At 33.9% G+C, this 20027-nt stretch overlaps 1 protein-coding gene across 1 annotated transcript in view; it reads right to left on the bottom strand.

The window, feature by feature from the left end:
- LIN28B (lin-28 homolog B) overlaps positions 1–20027 on the bottom strand; it is a gene marked incomplete at its 3' end in the record, with an annotated part of 76926 nt that overhangs the window by 14681 nt on the left and 42218 nt on the right. Inside the window, exon 4 of the mRNA XM_084890569.1 lies at positions 11073–11257. Within this exon, the coding sequence (XP_084746695.1) occupies positions 11073–11257 (185 nt within the window). The remainder of the gene's footprint in view (positions 1–11072; positions 11258–20027) is intronic.

Below are 20027 nucleotides of genomic sequence, written 5' to 3'. Positions count from 1 at the left end.
ATGAAAGACTTGAACAGTTAGAGGACATATAACATATACCAAGCAGAACAAATAAACATGAATGCATATCAATGCATAATACATTAAAACTATAGAAATTTAGGACAAAAAGATGTTACAAGTAGTTACATAGAAAAGAAACATCATCTGCAAAGGAACAGCAATTAGACTGATGGCAGATAACTGCAAATAATGGAAACCAAGAATCAGTATAAAAATATCTTTAAAACTGAAAGAAAACATTTGGTAACTAAAAATGCATACCCTAGCTTTTAGGAACAAGAGTAAAATAAAGATAAATTCAGATAAAAACGAGTTTACCATAAACAAATATCCCTATAGTAAATTCCAAACAATATATATTGGGGGGGGGGGGGTGTCTCAGAAGGAAGGTAGGAGATAAAAGAGGAATAGTGAATATATATTTCATTAAGTACGTAGGTAATAATGACTGATAATAATAACAAACACTAATAATTTATAAAGTTAAAAAAGAAAAATTGAAGCATATCCTATATATTTGAAGAAGATTCCTGGGCCTTAAAGTACTCTGTGTATCATTATTTGATGGAAAGGACTCAAAAGTAGAAATAATTCTAAAAATATTTATCAACTATTATACCGTATGTACCAACCAATCAGAATGGTCAATAAAATAAGCTTATAGCTATCCCAGCATACAATTGCTGAATATGAGCCTTAGTTAAGTTGTAAACTAATTTTAGAATTTGTTACTTGTATAACCATGGTAGTATTCAAATTTAGTTTCAAACCAATGAAATACTAGAAATAGATTGTATTGTATAACCCATGAACTACTGAAGGGAAAAAGTGAAACAAGAAAACAAACATTAAAATCTCAATCAGGGGAAGAAAAAACATCGACATAAAGAAAGTAAGAATCAGAAAAACCCAGAGTGAACAGATAAAAGACGTGTAGTAAAAATATATCAGTAATGGCAGTATCAACATATACAGACAAATTGTACCAGTTCAAATACAGATTGTCAGATTAGATTTTAAAAAATACTAAAATCAGCTATGTATTGTATCTAAAATATAACAACTGAAAAAAAATTGAAAAGTGGTGAAAGCAACTGTAATCGTGTGTGATTGACTGACCTGTGCCCCACCCCCAATTCATATGTGGAAGCCCTACTCATTAATGTGTTTCAGGACAGGGCCTTTAAAGAAGAATTAAGGTTAAATAAGTCATAAGGGTGGGGCCCTAATCCAGTATGACTGGTGTCCTTATAAGACGAGGAAGAGACCTGGGACATGTGTGTTTGGAGAAAAGGCCATGTAAGGGCAGTGCACGAAGGCACCACATGCAAGCCAAGGAGAGAGGCCACAGGAGAAATAAACCTAATGACACCTTGATTTTGGACTTTCAGCTTCCAGAACTGTGAGAGAATAAATTGTCTTTTAAGCTACTCAGCCTGCGGTATTTGGTTATGGCGGCCCTAAGACATCAGACAAATATTAACCAAAAGAAAGCTGATTTTATTAATAACATAGAGAAAATACACTTTGAGGCAAAAATATACTATTCTTAGGAATAGAGAAAGATGCCAAATAATGAGAACTAGTTCCATTCATAATTTAAATGTCTATTATACACACACATATATACAGTACGTACACACACACACACACACACACACACAGAAAAATGGACAAATCTAGAGGGAGAAGTAGACAAATTGATCACTTTTGGATACTGAGTTGAGCAAGACAGCTGTGGAGGACATTTTGGAATTATTTGGGGGAAATTTGAATATGGTTTTAGATAAGATAAAAATACGTAACTATGGAAAAGAGATTACTGATTAAAATATTAATAGGTTATAAAAGAACTATACATTTTAGCAAATGCATACATATGTAAACACACACACACATACACTCATACACACCTGGATTTAAAAAAAAAATCCAGAAAATTGAATACTACAGTTTTCATGTTACTCTGATGAATATAATTCTTCTCTTTTTTTTTTCAGGCTTGTATTTTTAAAAAAAAATATATTTTATTGATTTTTTACAGAGAGGAAGGGAGAGAGACAGAGAGCCAGAAACGTCAATGAGAGAGAAACATCGACCAGCTGCCTCTTGCAAACCCCCTACTGGGGATGTGCCCACAACCAATGTACATGCCCCTGACCGGAATCAAACCTGGGACCTTTCAGTCCGCAGACCGACGCTCTACCACTGAGCCAAACCGGTTTCGGCCAGGCTTGTATTTTTAAGGACAAAAATGTAAAATTAGAGAGCCCTGAAACATAAATACTAGGATATAGAGAAGAAGTCATTATGTAACAAAAGAGGTTTCACAAATCAATGAAAAGAATTCAAACAAGAGATGCTGAGTATGGGGGAACTCAGAATAAAGCTTCCTATTATATAAAGTCACAAATTAAATTTTAGATGAATTTCAGAGTTAAAAGAAATAAACCATAAAAAACATAGATCAATCATCAGATGGGTAACAAAGGCAGAAACACAATGGAATAACTTGCCAAATAAAAGAGCAATGAAATTGGATATTCCAACTATTACCACAGATGGGGCAAAATTATTATTAGTAAGTGAAAATATTTTATAGCTTATAAAACAAACGCACTGAAAATTTATTAAAATTAATAGTCATCAGTAAGGTGGCTGATTATAAAATTACACAAAATCAACCCTATTTAGGAAAAAATATTTTAAAAAAAATAAAAGAAGAAAGATAACTACACCCCAGGATGGACTTTATACATATGTTTAGATTTACTAAACATTTATTTTATGTTAACAGTGTGTAGTTTTCATTTTTCTCCATTTAGGTTCCACATATCTCTTATTAAGCTTTATTCCCAAGTGTTTTATTTTTCCTTTCCATTTGGTAATAGAATTTATCTTCACTGAGCAAGAAAGATACCGAGAGGTTCTTTTCCCAGCCATCCAGCCTCCTTCTGCCTATCTTCCCTAGCAGGAGGGTCATGGTTTGATAGTTTGTTTACTGCCAGCTCAAAAGGGCAGAAACTATACATTCCAGAGCTCAGATAACTGCCTCTGCTCAAGAAATGCTAAAAGCCAGCTCTATTTTCCTGTTAAGGGAAGAAAAACAGCAATTGGAGATTTTAAGAAACATACACATAAAAAAAACATAACTCTTAGGGACAATGCAACCTCAGGAAGATGCACTTTTAGAAAATGGTTAAGGCCCTCTGGAACTACAAACAGTTTCAAATTCTAGAAAAAGAAAAACAAAGTAAGAAGAGATAGCCACACTCGAGAACGAAATATTTTATAAGTTTAAGAGAAAAAAAACAATCTTAGAACATAAAGCAAGACAGGAGATTGGAAATGCTGAGAGAAAGGTATCAGATTTTAAAGTCCAATTTAGGAGCACTATCAGTGGACTAACAGGAGTTCCAGAAGGAGAAAAGGAAATAAGCAAGGTAAACAAATAACAAAAGACAATTTCTAAACACATAAAGAAATGAATATTTACAAGAGGTGTCATTGTTCTGCAGCAAGACCTTTCCAGTGAAGGAAGTGACTTGTTGATTTACGTGGTGGCACGAGCTCCTGGTGTTACTGGAAAACGGAAACAAGCAGTTTGCAGACTGGCTACTTTAAATAGCACTGCTTTATGGACAGCAGTTGTTTTTGCCTAACTTCGCCCAGCATCTCTTTTTATAATAGCACCTTGATTTTCTTGTTTTTAAATATATATATATATTTTATTGATTTTTATATAGAGAGGGATAAAGAGCTAGAAATATCCATGCGAGAGAAACATCTATCAGCAGGCTCTTGCACACCCTCTACTGGGGATGTTCCCGCAATCAAGGTACATGCCCTTGACCGGAATCGAATCTGGGACCCTTGAGTCTTCAGGCCGACACTCTATCCACTGAGCCAAACCAGGTAGGGCTAGCACCTTGATTTTCTTTTGGGAAAGGCCTCCTTACCCTATTTTAATCCTTGTGGTTTGCAGATAGGGCTCACCTCACTCCTCAGCTCAAGGGGTGGACAAATGACTCAAGTCCACGGAATCGGTGTCACACTATGTTAGACCAATAAAATTAATCTAAGCTTTTGTCAAAACTGCTGAAAATTCTAGCCTCCCTGACACTTGAATTGAGCACTCAAATCCAGGCATATCTGAAACAATTCTAATTCCTGGAGTTAGAAGTTACGTGGGTCAATAAATTTAATTTTTTTCCTTCTTGTGCAATAGTTCTGACTTCAGGGTGCATCAAAATTACCTGGAGTATGTTTAAAAAAAACAACAAACAAAACAACAGACTGCTGTAATCCATATCCTGGGAAAAGTCAGGATGAAGACTCAGAATTTTTATTTATAAAAAGATCCCAGGTGATGCTTATGCTAGTTTAGTGACTACACTTGAGAATTAACTGCCTTCAGCCATTATGAATTGGTTCATATTACTTATACCTGTGACTAGTGACTCCTATATCTCCAATTATGTGAAATAACGCTTGAAGCAAATGAAAAATTAAAATTTTAAGTTATCAAGAAATAATTAAAATAATTAGAAATTCATACCACTTAAGCCTTTCTTAAAATAATATCTACGATCTGAAATCCTTATCTCTATATATAAAAGCCTAAGCAACGGGACGACCAGTCTCTATGATGCACAGTGACCACCAGGGGACAGATGCTCAATGCACAGGATTGAGCTCCCGCCTGTCTGGATCAGGTCTGTGGGGATCAGGACAAAACTGGTATCCAGTGTCCCAAATTGCGAGAGGGCACAGGCCAGACCAAAGGACATTACAGCAGATATTTCTATTTATAAAAATAAAGCCTGACAATTATTCAATTAAAAAAATTGATTGTACCTATAAAGGCTAAGAAACATCTTTTTTTTTTTTTTTAAAGAAAATATTTTTTATTGATTTCAGAGAGGAAGGGAGAGAGAGAAGGAGAGAAAATCTTTGACCCACTGCCTCCTGCAGGCCCCTAACCAGGAATGTGCCCTGACCAGGAATCGAACTGGGACCTCCTGGATCATAGGTTGACACTCAACCAGTAAGTCAGATGATCACAAGTCCATTTTTTCCATTTACAAAATATTTTTAAATTTAAAATCTGTTGTCTGATTATATCCAAAGCACCTATATTTAAAAACATCCTTTCATTATGAAAATATATGTTAATAATATTACTTTATAGCGAAACATTGATTATGAATCTGATTTTACAAAAATTAGATCTGCTTTTATTAAATTACTACTTTGTATTAAGTGCTGATTGTAATTCATATATTATTACATATATTATAAATTATAATGTAAATAAGGCAATCCTATTTACACCAATAAAAAGAAAAATCTTTTTATAAGAATAATTCAAGTCCTATTTCTTAATCTGTTTATTTTTAACCAAATTTCAAAATATTAAAATTCCAGTGTACATTTACAAGAATCACTACATAGGCTCTTCAGATTCATCAGAACAGAACTGACTTGTGCTTCTCTATTAATGGAGAATAAAAATAGGTTAGCCAGAGGATGCTAACAACTTTGTAATTCCTTGGATTACTACTTGAGCTTGAGGTACAGCACTCATATTTTAGTGGAGGGATTTAGCAGCATAAATATGGAAATGTTCCCTCGATTATTTTTTATTTTGATTAGCCCTTATTCTATTCATACAGGAACAGATTGGACATTACAGCAGATATAAACATGAGAATTTGCTTTTAGAGTTTTAAAGTGACACTCCAAACAATGTCAGATGCTTATTAAAAATGTATATACTTAATATTAAAGGATAAATTAATTTCCTTTTTTGAAAGCAACTCAAACATTTTAAATATTACCCAATTCTCATAATCCCTTGTATGGAAACTATCCAATAAATATTTGATCTCATTTTCACCAAAACCAGAGTCTAAAGGAAGAAAGCTATGTAAAGTTTCTTTAAAGCACACAATTTCTACTTGAAATATTATTAGAGTTTTTTTTTTCCTGAGTTTCTGCAGGCATTTACTTTACTATTTATTATGCTTAGAATAAAACAGCAATCAGAAAATCAACCTAAAATTGTGATTATTTGCCACTTGGCTTCTGACTATTTCCATCAGGCACCTTGGGAGACCTAGGCAGTGCCCAATGAAGCTCGGCCCCACACAATGTCTTGCAGAGAGAGGGTGATGAGAATGGCACATTGTCTGCCCGTCTGAACAGAGGTCACAGCAGGGAGAGCATCTGCTAAGATAATGTGAATGAAGGAAACAACTATAATTGCCTCATTAGGAGATCTCTGGCCAAATAATCACAAGAATAAAAGGACTTGGAAAACCACCCTAAAATTAAGTCAATAATAAGGTAAATGTGAGACAGAGTAAAAAATGTAGAAGAATTAAGGCAACTTGGGTATTCTATTGGTTTTACTATTTTTCTTAGTCACTGTATGAATGAAAAGAAAGTTGGATGCAACTGTTCAGTTATTCAGCTCCAGCCCTTGCCAGTCATTAGTAGGAAGCAGAAGATGCAAATTCACAGCTGTCCAGGATACAAACAAATGTAAAATAAAGGGTGCTGGGGAACTGCTTACAAGGGACCAAAAATAGGAAATAAGAAGGGATACCTACTGGTTTATATTGTGAAATTACAATGAAAAGCATATAATCAAAGGCATGAGGAACAGATTGAGAGGGAAAGGACTAAAATTAAAAGAGCAAAGTATCAGAAAAACAAAACAAAACAAAAGAACAAAGCTGTCCCTGCCTGATCAATTAACCTTCTTCTATTTTCTACCTCTAACTTTTAAAACTAGACTTTCCTTAAAAGTCAACAGCATAGAATTACAACTAAAGCCTGAGTCACCTGAAATTGCCAGCTGATATAGGTGTATGTGTTTTATTTAACATTGTTGATAAATTAAAATTTCATACCAAAAGCTAAGGTAAATGTTTTTCTAATTTAAATTTAAATTACGTACCCAAACTAGTCACAAGACTGAAATGTATTGACACTGTGACAAATTATTTTTGCATGTCCTGATATTTTGAAGTTAAACTTTATGAACTTAATTCATATTATACAGTCAAAACATATTATTATATAAATAGGTTCTTGAAGTGAATTAAAATTAATAAATTTTTATGATTCCAACAAACACAATAAAATTAGCTTGTTACACCCATAAGCCAGGTTTAAAATAAGCAAACTATTTGATGACTTTGATGTTTTGCGCCCAAAATGTGCTGGCTAATTTTTTCATTCCATTTACCATTCCGGTCTTTAAACCGCCTTAATCTCCTGCCCTCAGATGTTGACCTTGTAAGAATAGGGGTCATAGGTCAGAATAGACAGACCTCAAAGGATCTGGACTATCAATTCATGCCTGAGAGATTTCTCTTCCACAATAGGAACCTACGAAACAGCAAATTCCTAAGTCTAATCACACAAGTATCAGGGTGAAACTGTTATTTATTGGAATTTGTTAATTTACATATTTAAATATCTCTACCACTTAAAGAGTATTTTTCCTTTTCTTTTGGAGCAGATTCTCAGATAAATAAATATGAAAATAAAATAACTGAAAGAACTTTTCATGTAAAACAGATATCCTTAATATGATTGTATCATACACCTAAATATAGATTTATTACTTTAAGGCAGTCCATCTAGATTTTAAATATCCTGAATTCCTAGCCACAAAGAATCTGAAAAACTTTAAATTATACCACAGAGATAATGTCTAAAAGAGGTTATCCTGCTGTAGAGGTGTGGGTGAGAGTGTGTGTGTGGGGGGAGGGGTAAGGGTTAGAGAAGGATTACCACAAGTTTTGAGTGTACTTAGGTAAATGGACATTCAAAGAATATTTTTAAATAAACAAATCAAAATATACAGTCCTTCAATAAAAACGAATATCTTATGGCTCCCAAACCTTCTTGCAAATTAAAAGAATTTGAAACACAAAATTATTGTCCTGTAAAAGTAATCATACACCTTCACTTTTATTTTTAAAAAGGGCAAGTTAGATCTTCTGAGCTAAGAATATAAATATATTAAATTAAAAGAGCAAAGTCAGAAAAAAAATATCAGAAAAACAAAATAACTTATATATATTTATATTCATATGTAATGAGTTTCTGTTCATGTTCACCTTGTCTTTCACACCATAAACAGTAAATATATCATAATATGTCATTCTCATATCATTTTAATAGTGGACTAAAAGGAATGCCATGTTTCATAATCAATTTTAAGTCTAAAGGAACAACATCTTAAAAATGCTAAATGAACAAGAACTTTCTAATATGATCAAATGAAACGTTTTTCCTATACTTATAAGCCAAAAGCATTACAACTGAACTATATAACAATTACCCTTCTTTCTAAAAATAAATTAAAATTCCAACTCATGTAGAAAATGAAAAAGCTTACTCATGTACTAATGCAGTGATGCAAATAAAATATTGCCTGAAATGGAATAAAAGCAGTAGAACAACGGTATTCTTTTCTAAGTTATTTTATAAATATCAAGTCAACGTTGTTGAAAAGAAACTTGCATTATAAATAGCACTTCTTGGACTATGTGGTTGGGTAAAAGATGTGGAAGGTTAAAGAGAATAAAGAAGATAGTCACTACCCAAGAATAAAATCAGAATAAAAAAGGAGGTAAAAAAAACATAAACAATTAAAAAATATGAAGCTATATGTATATATCCAATATATATATATATATATATATATATATATATATATATATATATATATATACCATGTATGCATGCACTTCAACTGATTTTAAAAATTACATGTGTTTTTATTCTTTAGTTATTAAGAATTAAAATAATTTAACACACATAGAAAGATTTCCAAACGAGTTAATTTAGTATACATGCTGTTTATACATATAACATATTTATTAATATAAACTAAAATTTTATTATATAAAATATTTAATCATATGTTGTAGGCTGACATGATTATTTCATGTAAATACTAAACATCAACAGTGGCAAATACATAATCATTCTTCCCCCATAATTTCTTCCTGTTAAAAAATACTTCTTTTTCTCATAGTAAATTGTGGTTTATTAAAGAATAAAACCATAAGGGTAGGCCAGTTTGTGAGAAGAAATATAGAGTTTAAAAATATTTTTTCTTTACAGCCTTCATTTTACTATAAAAAGAGCGTTGTAAGGGTTAGTCAACCTCTAGTCTTTGATAATGAGCAAGAAAAACTAAATAGCAAAAATAAATCTAAAATTATTTCATTTGAAAGTTTTAAGAAAACATTTTAAATGTGGAGGATTTAAAATAAAACAAGATAACACTGCTTCTGGGTAACTTGACACTAGTCACTGAACACTAAATTGAAAACAATTTTAAGACAGAATGAAAAAATAACCCCACTTACTTTTTTAACTAGTTTACTCAAAATTAAGGCAAAAATCTTTTAAATTATTTTGTGTTTCTTGCCATAAATCTTCACAAAATGTGTTTTTATCATATATGTATTAGAATTGAACAAACTATATATATAAAACAAATTTGATATATATAATATAGATTAGAATTGAATAAGTAAGTTCTTTTGAGTGACAGAACCAAATTTTGAATCTGTTAAATGTTTTAATTGCCTATAATAAAAACTTTAAGATTTAATATTTTACCTTGAAATAATAGAAAGTAGATTAAACTTTCTAATTTAAAAACATTTCAAGATAAAATGTATTTTTTTCAACACATAGCACTTGAACAATTCATATTATTCATACAAAAACAACACCTCAACCTAACCCAAACACCTTATATGCATAAGTACACTCTAAAAAGATTACAGATATAAATGTAAAATGTAAATCTATAAAGCTACAAGAAGAAACATGGGGGGAAGAGAATCTCTGGGATCTAGGGTTAAGCAAAGATTTCTTAAATAAGACATCACATAAACATAACATAAAAGATTGATAAATGTCTTTATCAAAATTTAAAACCTTTCCTCTGTGAGAGATGTTTAAGAGATTGGAAAGACAACCCACAAATTCAGAAAAAAAATTTGCAAACTGTATGTCTGACAAAGGACTTTTACTTACAGTTATATAAAGAGCTCTCAAAATGCAATAGTAAGAAAACACACAATCCAATAATGGGCAAAAGGTATAAACCAAAGAAAATAAAAAGATCACACAAAAACAAAAAAGAAGCTCAATATCAATATCCATTAGGGAAATTAAAAAAAATACATGATGACATATCTACCTACTAGAATAGTTAAAATAAAAAATACTGTCAATAACAATGCTGGCAAAGATGCAGAGCAGTTGGAACTCTCATATATTGTTGGTGGGACTTCAAAACAGTATAATCACTCAGGAAAAAATGTTGGCAGCTTCTTATAAAGTTAAATATATAGCTATGACCATATTATCCATCAATCCTACTCTGAGATAAATGAAAAACTTAGGTTTCTTGAACAGTGGTACCCAAATGTTTGTAGTCACTCTATTTATGATTGCCAAATTGGAACTGCCCAAAGATTAATTCACACTATAGGAAGCTGTCTAATAATTGTCCTAATAATTGACATAAAATGTTCCGTGACATATTGTAAAGTAAAAAACAAATTTCAAAAAATTACATAATAATATAATTCCCATCTCAGTTTGTATTTCAAGTGATTTTCCCCTAACTTCTTTTTTTTTAATATTTGAATTTTCTGTATATGAGTTATGATATGAGTTATCCATTAAAACAGGCAAAACAATAGGTATATTTCCATTTGAAAAAAGAGGTGAGGTGTTGGGATATATGGTAAGACCACATCTGTGGTCTCAGAATAGCCTAATAAAAATGGTGGCAGGGGATGGACTGGTCAGTGTGCAATGCTGAGCATTCAGTATGCACTGCAGGTAGCTCAAATTGCAAGAGAGCCCATATTACTGAAAAGTCCCATTCAGCTACACAGCGGTGACGTGTTATTTGTACTAGACTATATGAAGTCCAATAACATAAAAACATAAATAAATTTTCAAAAGTCTTTCCTAAATGCAATAAGCTCATCACCTAGCAAATTAAAATGATAACGTACCTGTCTCCCTTTGGTCTTCTTTTTTGTAGTGTCTTCCCTTTGGGTCTTCTTTCACTTCCTAAACAGGGGCTCCCGCCAGGTCCTGTTACCCGTATTGATTCAAGGCCTTTGGAAGATTTTTTAAATGTGAATTCCACAGGTTCTCCTTCTTTTAGGCTTCTAAATCCTTCCATGAATAATTTGCTCTGTAAAGAGCAGGGGAGGAAAGGGGAGAGAAAGAGAGATCATGATTATCAATGCTTTATAAATTATCTCTATAATTGTAAGATTAATATAGCAAAATATTCTTTGTTACTTATTACTACGTATAAAGTCTTTTTTTTTGTTTAAGTTCAGTGATGGTTATATGCCATTTTAAAGTTTACTTTTGCAATGCTGGCAGTGAGAGAATAAACTAATACCACGTTTTAAAGGCAATTTGGCAATCTTACAAAAATTTAAATGTGTCTATTCTTTGACCCAATGATTCCATTTCAAGGACTCTCCTACAGACATACTCACACAAAGGTTAAAACACACACACACACACACACACACACACAACAACAACAACAACAAACAAACAAACAAAAAACAACAACAACAACAACAACAAAACCTATTTCAAACTTTACCACAGCACTGTCTGGTAAGAAAATAACTACCCTAATGTCCATCACTGGTAAATTGATTAAATAAATTGTAGTAGAGCTATAGAATGTAATGTCATTGAGCCATTTAAAGAAGATCTGCATGTATTAAGGTAGGAAGATAAACATGTAAAGTTGTTGATTTAAGAAATTAAGATTAAAGAAGAGTGTGTTTACCATAATACCAAATATGTCAAGAAGACTTTAAAAGTTACATGTTTATATATGTAGAGATGGAATCTGGAACAACAAAGTCATTTTCCAGTCCTTTTTTGGGTAAGTGGGTAAACTTTTAGATAATACACATGATTGTACTGTGTGAACTTTTTATAACTTGAAAGAAAATACATTTTTATAGCAAGAAAGATGATTTTTTTGGTGGGGGTGGGGGGAACGTTTTCTGATTACAAACGTGTAACCGTGGCTACAAATGTGAACTGGCTCTTTGATTTTACTCTTTTTGTCAAAGTAAATGTGCCAATTCAAAATATACTTTTAAAAAAAAGTTTGAAAATCACTAGTTTATTTCCTCAACCCCCTTTCTGTATATTTTACAGATCTAATTTGGAATCTCATGTAGTCTTAAAAGAATTCCCCCCCCCCCCCCTGAATTTAGGGGCAACAAGGTGCAAAACGAAATATGGTAGAAGACATTGGTCCAAGTGTGCAGGTGTGAATGAGTCATTTTATCTCTTTTCTATGTATCTGAAAATTTAAGTTTGAGTTGAGTTTCCCCACATGCATTCTGAGGAACAGTGGTTCCAAAACAGACTCCATGAAGAAGGGATTTGGTGGTCAGTAAGTTTGTGGAACACTGTACAACATGTTGTTTCTCTTTAGTCATCGTACGAAAGTTTCTGAGATGCTCTCCCCTCTCCCCGACACCGAAATAAGAATCTTATCTAACTGTGCTTAACCTACCAATTTCCTGACTTAATTGATGCCAGAGCCCTTGTTTTATAAGTACAGATGACTAGCGCACTTAGGGAAACACTGAACCAGAAAATCTCTACCCCTCGCAAGTCAAAAGACAGCTCAATAATTACAAATAACCAAGTGATTATATGGAACAAATAGAAACAACACTTCCAAGTTCAACCAAAAGGAGTGTATTCATTGTGAAAGGAATACGATACGTGAAAACAGGGTTTTTTAACTGGTTTTAGGTCACGTGATACTGCGAAACCCTTCCAGGGGAAGTGTGGAACTGGCAGCACCTTTTCTGCTGTCTGATGCGATGTAGAAATTAGAAAAACAAGACAAAACAAAACAAAACAACACAACTGCCCTTTAAAATAAAAACAATGATAGTTTTTAAAGCTTTTTTTTTTTTAACAACACCCAATCTTCTCATTTCCCCTAAGCTTTCCCTCACGAATTATGAAGAGTTCTTTTGCTTTCATCCCCTTTCTTACTCCTCACTCAAGAAAGTACAGATTATCAAATCAGACGAAGCGGAGTATAGGTCAACTATTGCAATTAAGAGAATGGACAAAGGTTGTTCTTATGTTTTGTTTCTGCAGTAAAATTTCATCACTTATTTATTTACTCCTCATTTCTAGTGTCCATAGGCACTATCACCATTTTTATTTTATTTCACTTACCATTATTACAATTTTTGACAGGTACCAAAACTTATGATCGATCACTTAGATTGGGCCTTCCAAATTAAACTTCCACCTCTTTATACTTCACTAAGCTCCGTATATTATTCATGATATTATGAAAGAATAGTTCTTTAAATTATATCATATATTGAAACATACATGAGCTTCAAATAATAAAATTTAGCAAAGTGTTGATATGGTTGCTTTCAAGAGACAATGTCATTGTCAAATATAGAATGAAAATAAGGCTATTAATTTATTTTTAGTGTAAACTGACTTACTTAGAGGTTTAGAAAAGAAAATTTTATCATTTAAAATAACCTACTAAATTTATTATGAGGAAAAAACAAGTATTGACATGGGAAAGTCTTATTGATTTAGCAACATGGCACTACAATGTCACTAGGCTTATGAAATGCCAGTAGTAACATTTTTAAAAGTTTGAACATAAAACTTTGAACTAAAATTTTATAAATAGAACCAAAATAAAATATAAATAAAATTTTATCTAACATAAAGGTCCTGACATATTTTTTAAATGATATCATAAAGTAATATGATTTAAAAACTTTAAAATAAAAATAAAAAGCTTTTATTTTCAACCAAGAAAGAACACTAAGTCAGCTGAATAATTTGGTCATCTTAGATCTTGAAATTGTACATTTATAACTCAAGGTACAAGTGATTGTTAAATGTTGTCAGCAACTCAACACAATAAAAATGACCTAAAATTCTTTCAAGATTCTGAATCAGTATCTTTCTTTTTTTTTAAAGAAACTGCTACTGAGGAAAACAGCTCCCCTATTAATGTCTTTATTTTCACTACATTTATTGAACATAGTAATTTTCAACAAGTTGTCAAAGGTGAGGAGCAGTTCTTAAATCATAAAGCTGGAGAAGTTGAAGCTGGAAGGGAGCTTAGACATCTCACTCTTGGAAGACACATATAGTGTGAAATTCATTAAGACAGCAAGAGCATAATGAAATTATAGGCACTGTGTGGCTCAGCTGGTTGGAGCATCATCCTCTACATCGAAGGGTTTCAGGTTCGATTCCAGGTCAGGGCACAGACCCAGTCTGTTGCTGGTTTGAACCCTGGTGGGGGTGCATACAGGAGGCAACATATTGATCTCTCTCTGTTTCTGTCTCCCTCTCTTCTCTTTCTTGAAAAATCAATAAAATAAATTAAATTAAAATTAAAAAAGAAATTACCAAATGTGCATAAGTGGAGTATCATTATGGTAGCCATTACAGCTATTATAAATATTCTAGTTACTCTGGTCAGGGCAAATGGCAAGTAATATTTCACTGCTGTATTTTAAATTAGGCATGAACATGTGACTTGCTTTGGTCATGAAATGTGAGCGGAAGTGGCTTGGGGTACTTTGGGTAGAAGCGTTAAGAGCTAGTGCACAATCTGCCTTATTCTCCTCCCCTTCTCAGCAATCATGGAAGCATGTTGCATGATGAAGCTTCAGTCAGACTGAGTCCTGAAGTGAGGTCATGAGCAGAAGGCTCTTCAGACCACACATGTAGTGTGAGGGAGACAGAACTTCCATTGTGTAGCCACGGAAAACTTGAAACTGTTAGCAAAACCTAACCTAGAGTGACCTGAGTGTTACAGAAATAGGAATCTAGAACTGAGTTGTGGCCATAACAAAAGCCTAAAATATTTAAGCATTAAGCTTGGTGAGTGGGAGGAAGGAAAATTATACTGGATGGCAATTCATGCATGTGATATCAAAGCATTTGTAAAAAACTGTCACGTAACAAAATGGCCTGGTCGGTCTTAAAAATGGACAGCTAATCATCACCAGACATTTCAATGTGAAAGGACGGAAGCAAAAGAAGCAAACAAAAAAAGCCTGGAGGAAACAAAACAATGTTGGGAAAAGAAATCTTAAAAATTTACAGTTAACATCCTCAAACAGAGATTACATTGCATCCATAAAACATACTCGTGGGCAGTGGTTTGTTTAGTGGTTCCTACAGCTAACTGATCCGTCTGAAAATAACTGTGAGTAAGGGCAGGGTTCTCCTATCAGCTTCAACACCTTCTCTTTCTCTTTGGATTACCTCTTTCACTCAAAACTAAAAGTCCTTTATAATTGTTGCATCTAAGGGAATAAAAATACCCAAAGTTAACTATAATAACAATAGATGTCTAAATTTTTTTAAACCTACAATTTAGAGATGAAGAAATTAAATCCCAAATTAACTACGAAAAATTAAATGCCCAAAGTCTTATAACTAGAAAATGGCAAAGTTGGGACAAGATCAAGTTTCCTGTCTTCAAAGTTAATGTTCTTTTTTTTCTCAGTACCTACAAAATATTGTTTCCCACAAGCTCAACTTTATAGTATTTTACAGTTTAACACAGGAAACCTCTATTACTGATTAACTTGAATGATCACCAACAGAATGTGATGCAATGACAGAAATGTTCTGTCTTTGTGCTGTCTGAGATGGTAGCTACTAACAGGCCACATGTGGCTACTGAGCACCTGAAATACTGTTAGTGCAACGGAAGAACCAAATATTTTATTAATTTATGTTTAAACAGTCACACAGGCTAGTGACTACCATTTTGGACAGCGCAGTCTTGGAGTTATGCCCTAAAGATCTGAGGGGTACTTTGCAAAGGAGGTTTGAAAACAGATCACACTGTATATATTGCTCGGTCTACTAAAGCAAGAGACTTAACATAGGTAATAACTATGAATCATATTATTTTGAAATGTTTTTATTAACGGCATGACCACCTGACCACCTTCATCTTCCAATCTATGTATCAGAGAGCAGGATATTGTATGCCATGGGAGGAAAATCTTGATGGCTGGTGCAAGGTTGGGCAAAGAATGAACAAACTCTCCTTCTAAAAATTCAGAGGATCTCTTCAAGTGCTGAGCCTGCTCCAGTGATCACAGAAGGTCACAAAACGAGGGGATCTTCCCAGGCATGAAATAAGTTCCACAACTCTGCGCTAAGTCTTTCATTGGATAAATCACTGGTTACATGTAAGGCAATACCTCGGGTATGCCACATTACAATGTTTACATTATTACAGTTGTTCCAAATAAACAGACAAAAAGAAAAAGAGCTAATATTAAGCAAGGGCTTTATTCACTTAAGATTGGGCTATGCATTTTATCTCTTCTCCTCTTTCTCTAATATTTAAATACTTGCTAAGAAATATAACTTTCAGCTAGGGATATGGATTTTTTAAATCAAGAAAAACTTGGAAGGGGCTCATTTCATTCATAGGATGTCATAGCATTTCCTTAACCAGCTCATCATCTTTTGTAATAGTTTTAATATCTATGCTATTTTCATTAGCACAGTCTCCAACACTTATTTTCTCCTGTCTTCTCTTCCCATTCATTCAGCACCCTTCACTACCCTTGTTAATAACGCTTGCTTTGCTTTGTCATACACATGCCCCTCTCCCCTTAGGATCCTGACGAAATTTTTTTTTTATGACACTCACCAACCCTAAACAGTATTTTGGAAATTAGTTATTATCATCTGTTGAAAAGAAGTATATACATAGGGATAACTGGTGTCTAAAATGCACTCACAGCTCTCCCAGCTTTTTCACCTAGCTCTGAGAAGCCCACAGTCACGGATAAGAGACTATGGGAGGCCCTGGCCAGGTAGCTCGGTTGGTTAGAGAATTGTCCCCATACGTCAAGGTTGCAGGTTCATTCTCCCCTCAGGGCACATGTAAGGAGCAGCCCATAAATGCATAAATAAGTAGAACAACAAACTGCTGTTTCTCTCTCCCCCTCTTCCTCACTCTCTCTAAAATCAATCAATAAAATATTTTTTAAAACAGCATTAATTATTTTTAAAAAGAGAGAATATGGGACTCATATTCTCAAAATCTGTTACTACCGTAAATCAAGCATAAATCTAATTGACAGTAGGATATCTAGATCAGGAAATAATACCCAAAGAAATGCCATCTCTCCCTACCTGGTTTGGCTCAGTGGATAGAGCATCTTCCTTGGATATGAAGGGTCCTGGGTTCAATTGTGGTAAAGGACACATATCTAGGTTGCTGGCTTGATTCTCAGCCCTGGTCGGGGCAGGAGGCAACCAATCAATGTATCTCTCTCACATTTATGTCTATCTCTCTCTCCTCTTTTCCACTCTAAAAAAAAAAAAAAAAAAAAAAAATCGATGGAAAAGTATCTTCAGGGAAAAATTAACTACAAAAGAAAGACATGCCATCTTCAAGAATAAAGAAACCATGATTTCTCTTCGTTCCAAGGGCAAATGATTTATCCTATGTGTTCCAGGGCACCGCATGGAGACACTGCATATCCCTGTAAGTGTGGTGCTCATCTTGCTTAAAAACTAACCTAGTAACTCAGGACCAGGGCTATCACCAACAGGCTTCTGCAATGTTTTAATAAGGATGGGTATCTGATTGACTTAGGAGAGCCTCTTTCCTATCAGCATATGACAGTGGCAATGGATAAGCAACAGCAGCAGCAGGTGAAGACTTCTACCTAGCAGAATTAGATAAAAAACTAAGAATACAAACAAAATATAAAACATATTCATCCATGTCAACAACTTATATGTTTTCACAACTACCATCTGTAAACTATTTCTGAAATTTGAGGGAATTAGTAATATGAATTGGGGTTCAAGGAGATGGATTTTTTTAAATTTTTTTTTTTAAACAAGAGGCAATGTATCAAGGTAGTTTGAATCAGCCACATGACCGTGGTCATATTACTTAAGCTCTTTGTATATAATACAGTTGACCCTTGAACAATTTGGGGATTAGGAGGGCCGACCCCCACATATTCAAAAATCCACATCTAACTTTTAACTCCCCCCAAACTTAACTACTGTTGACCTGGAAGCCTTACTGAAAATGTAAATATCTTATTAAAACGTATTTTGTATGTTATATGAATATTTTATTCTATTGTTACAATAAAGTAGGCTAGAGAAAATATTAACAAAATCATAAGGAAAATATGTATCAGTATTTATTGAAAAAAACAGATCCACACAGTTCAAACCTATGTTGTTCAAGGGTCAACTGTAATACTAACCTTACAGGGATGTTATTAGAAATAGGTGAGTTAATATATGCCAAGCGCTTAGAACAGTGCCTGGCATGTAGTAAAGTCTATAAAATATTAAAAGGTCATTTTGTATGCAAACGTGATAACATTTTTAAAGTATTTATAAGTAACTGCTATTGCTTTCCTCCCTTGTCACAAATAGTACCTATTTATTTTTTTAATATAAAGATTAAAAAAACAACAACAACAACAAAGGAGGCCCTGGCCAGTTTTGCTCAGTGGTTGGAGTGTCAGCCTGAAGACTGAGGGTCCCGTGTTTGATTCTGATCTAGGGCACATGCCTGGGCTGTGGGCTCCATCCCCAGTGGGGAGGCGTGCGGGAGGCAGCCAATCAATGATTCCCTCTCATCACTGATGTTTCTGTCTCTCTCCCCCTCTCCCTTCTCTGAAATCAAAAAAAGTATTTTTTTTTAAAAGAGGGTAAAAACCACATGAAATCCCATTATACTGTTATCATTTTTAAACCATTTTCCACTATTACCCCTAAACTTTTTATTTAAAAAAAAAAATATATATATATATATATATATATATATATATATATATATATATTTTTTTTTTTTTTATTTTACAGATAGGAAGGGAGGGGAAAGAGAGCTACAATCAATTGTAACATCAATGAGAGAGAAACATTGATCAGCTGCCTCCTGCACACCTCCCACTGGGGATGTGCCCACAACCAAGGTATATGCCCTTGACCGGAATCATACCTGGAACCTTTCAGTCCACAGGCCGACGCTCTATCCACTGAGCCAAACCAGTTAGGGCTAAACTTTTTATTTCTCATATGCATAGAGACAGATGTAGATGGAACTTTCTATAATAAAAACATCTATCGATATTTAAACACTAAGATCCTACTACTGAGATGTACTAATGTTTTTTTATACTCCACTATTTTTTCATTCAGCAAGATAACACAAATATCTTTCCATTGTACTGAACACTCTTAAGGATGTGTTTTTACCCATCTCCTCCCCCTCTTCCAGTCACTTATATGAAACTTCTGTATAAAAGACAAATACAGCAGGTCCTTGAACAGTGTTGTCTCACGATAATATCAGTGAGAAGAAATAATAAAACTGTTTCCTGGCCGGAGCCACTGTCTGTCTGCACGTTCTCCCCAGGTCTGCATGGGTGTTCTCCAGGTGCGCTGGTTTCCTCCCACGTCCCAAGGCTGGGCATGTAAGGGGAACTGGTGTGTCTACACTGTTCTAGTCTGAGCGAGTGCGCCCTGCGATGGAAGGGCATCTCCTGCAGAGTTGGGTCCCACCTTGTGCACTGAGCTGCCAAGATAGGCTTGGGCCACCCATGACCCTAAACTGGAATAAGCAGGTTGGAAAATAATCACCTTACTTGTTTTTACTTGTCCTTTTTAAAGGTGGGCATAGCTCACATTTATTTCAATGCATTTTTAAAAGTGTTTTTGGGTCTCTGTTTAGACGTTTGGTGATGTTTTCCTGACCAGAAATAAATAAATAGGAATTTAACTCTTGTTTATACCAACTAGCGTATGGTAAAATTGGTTTCATTATACCTTGTTTCGCAGTATCTCCTGTAGAGAGAAAGCTGCTCTGCTTGAAGCGGGATGGAGTTTTTTGCTCCGCCGCCCCC

The sequence above is a fragment of the Pipistrellus hanaki genome (assembly GCF_964339955.1).
Source record: "Pipistrellus hanaki genome assembly, chromosome: 7".
NCBI lineage: Eukaryota > Metazoa > Chordata > Mammalia > Chiroptera > Vespertilionidae > Pipistrellus > Pipistrellus hanaki.
This window is presented reverse-complemented; position numbering and strand designations above follow the sequence as displayed.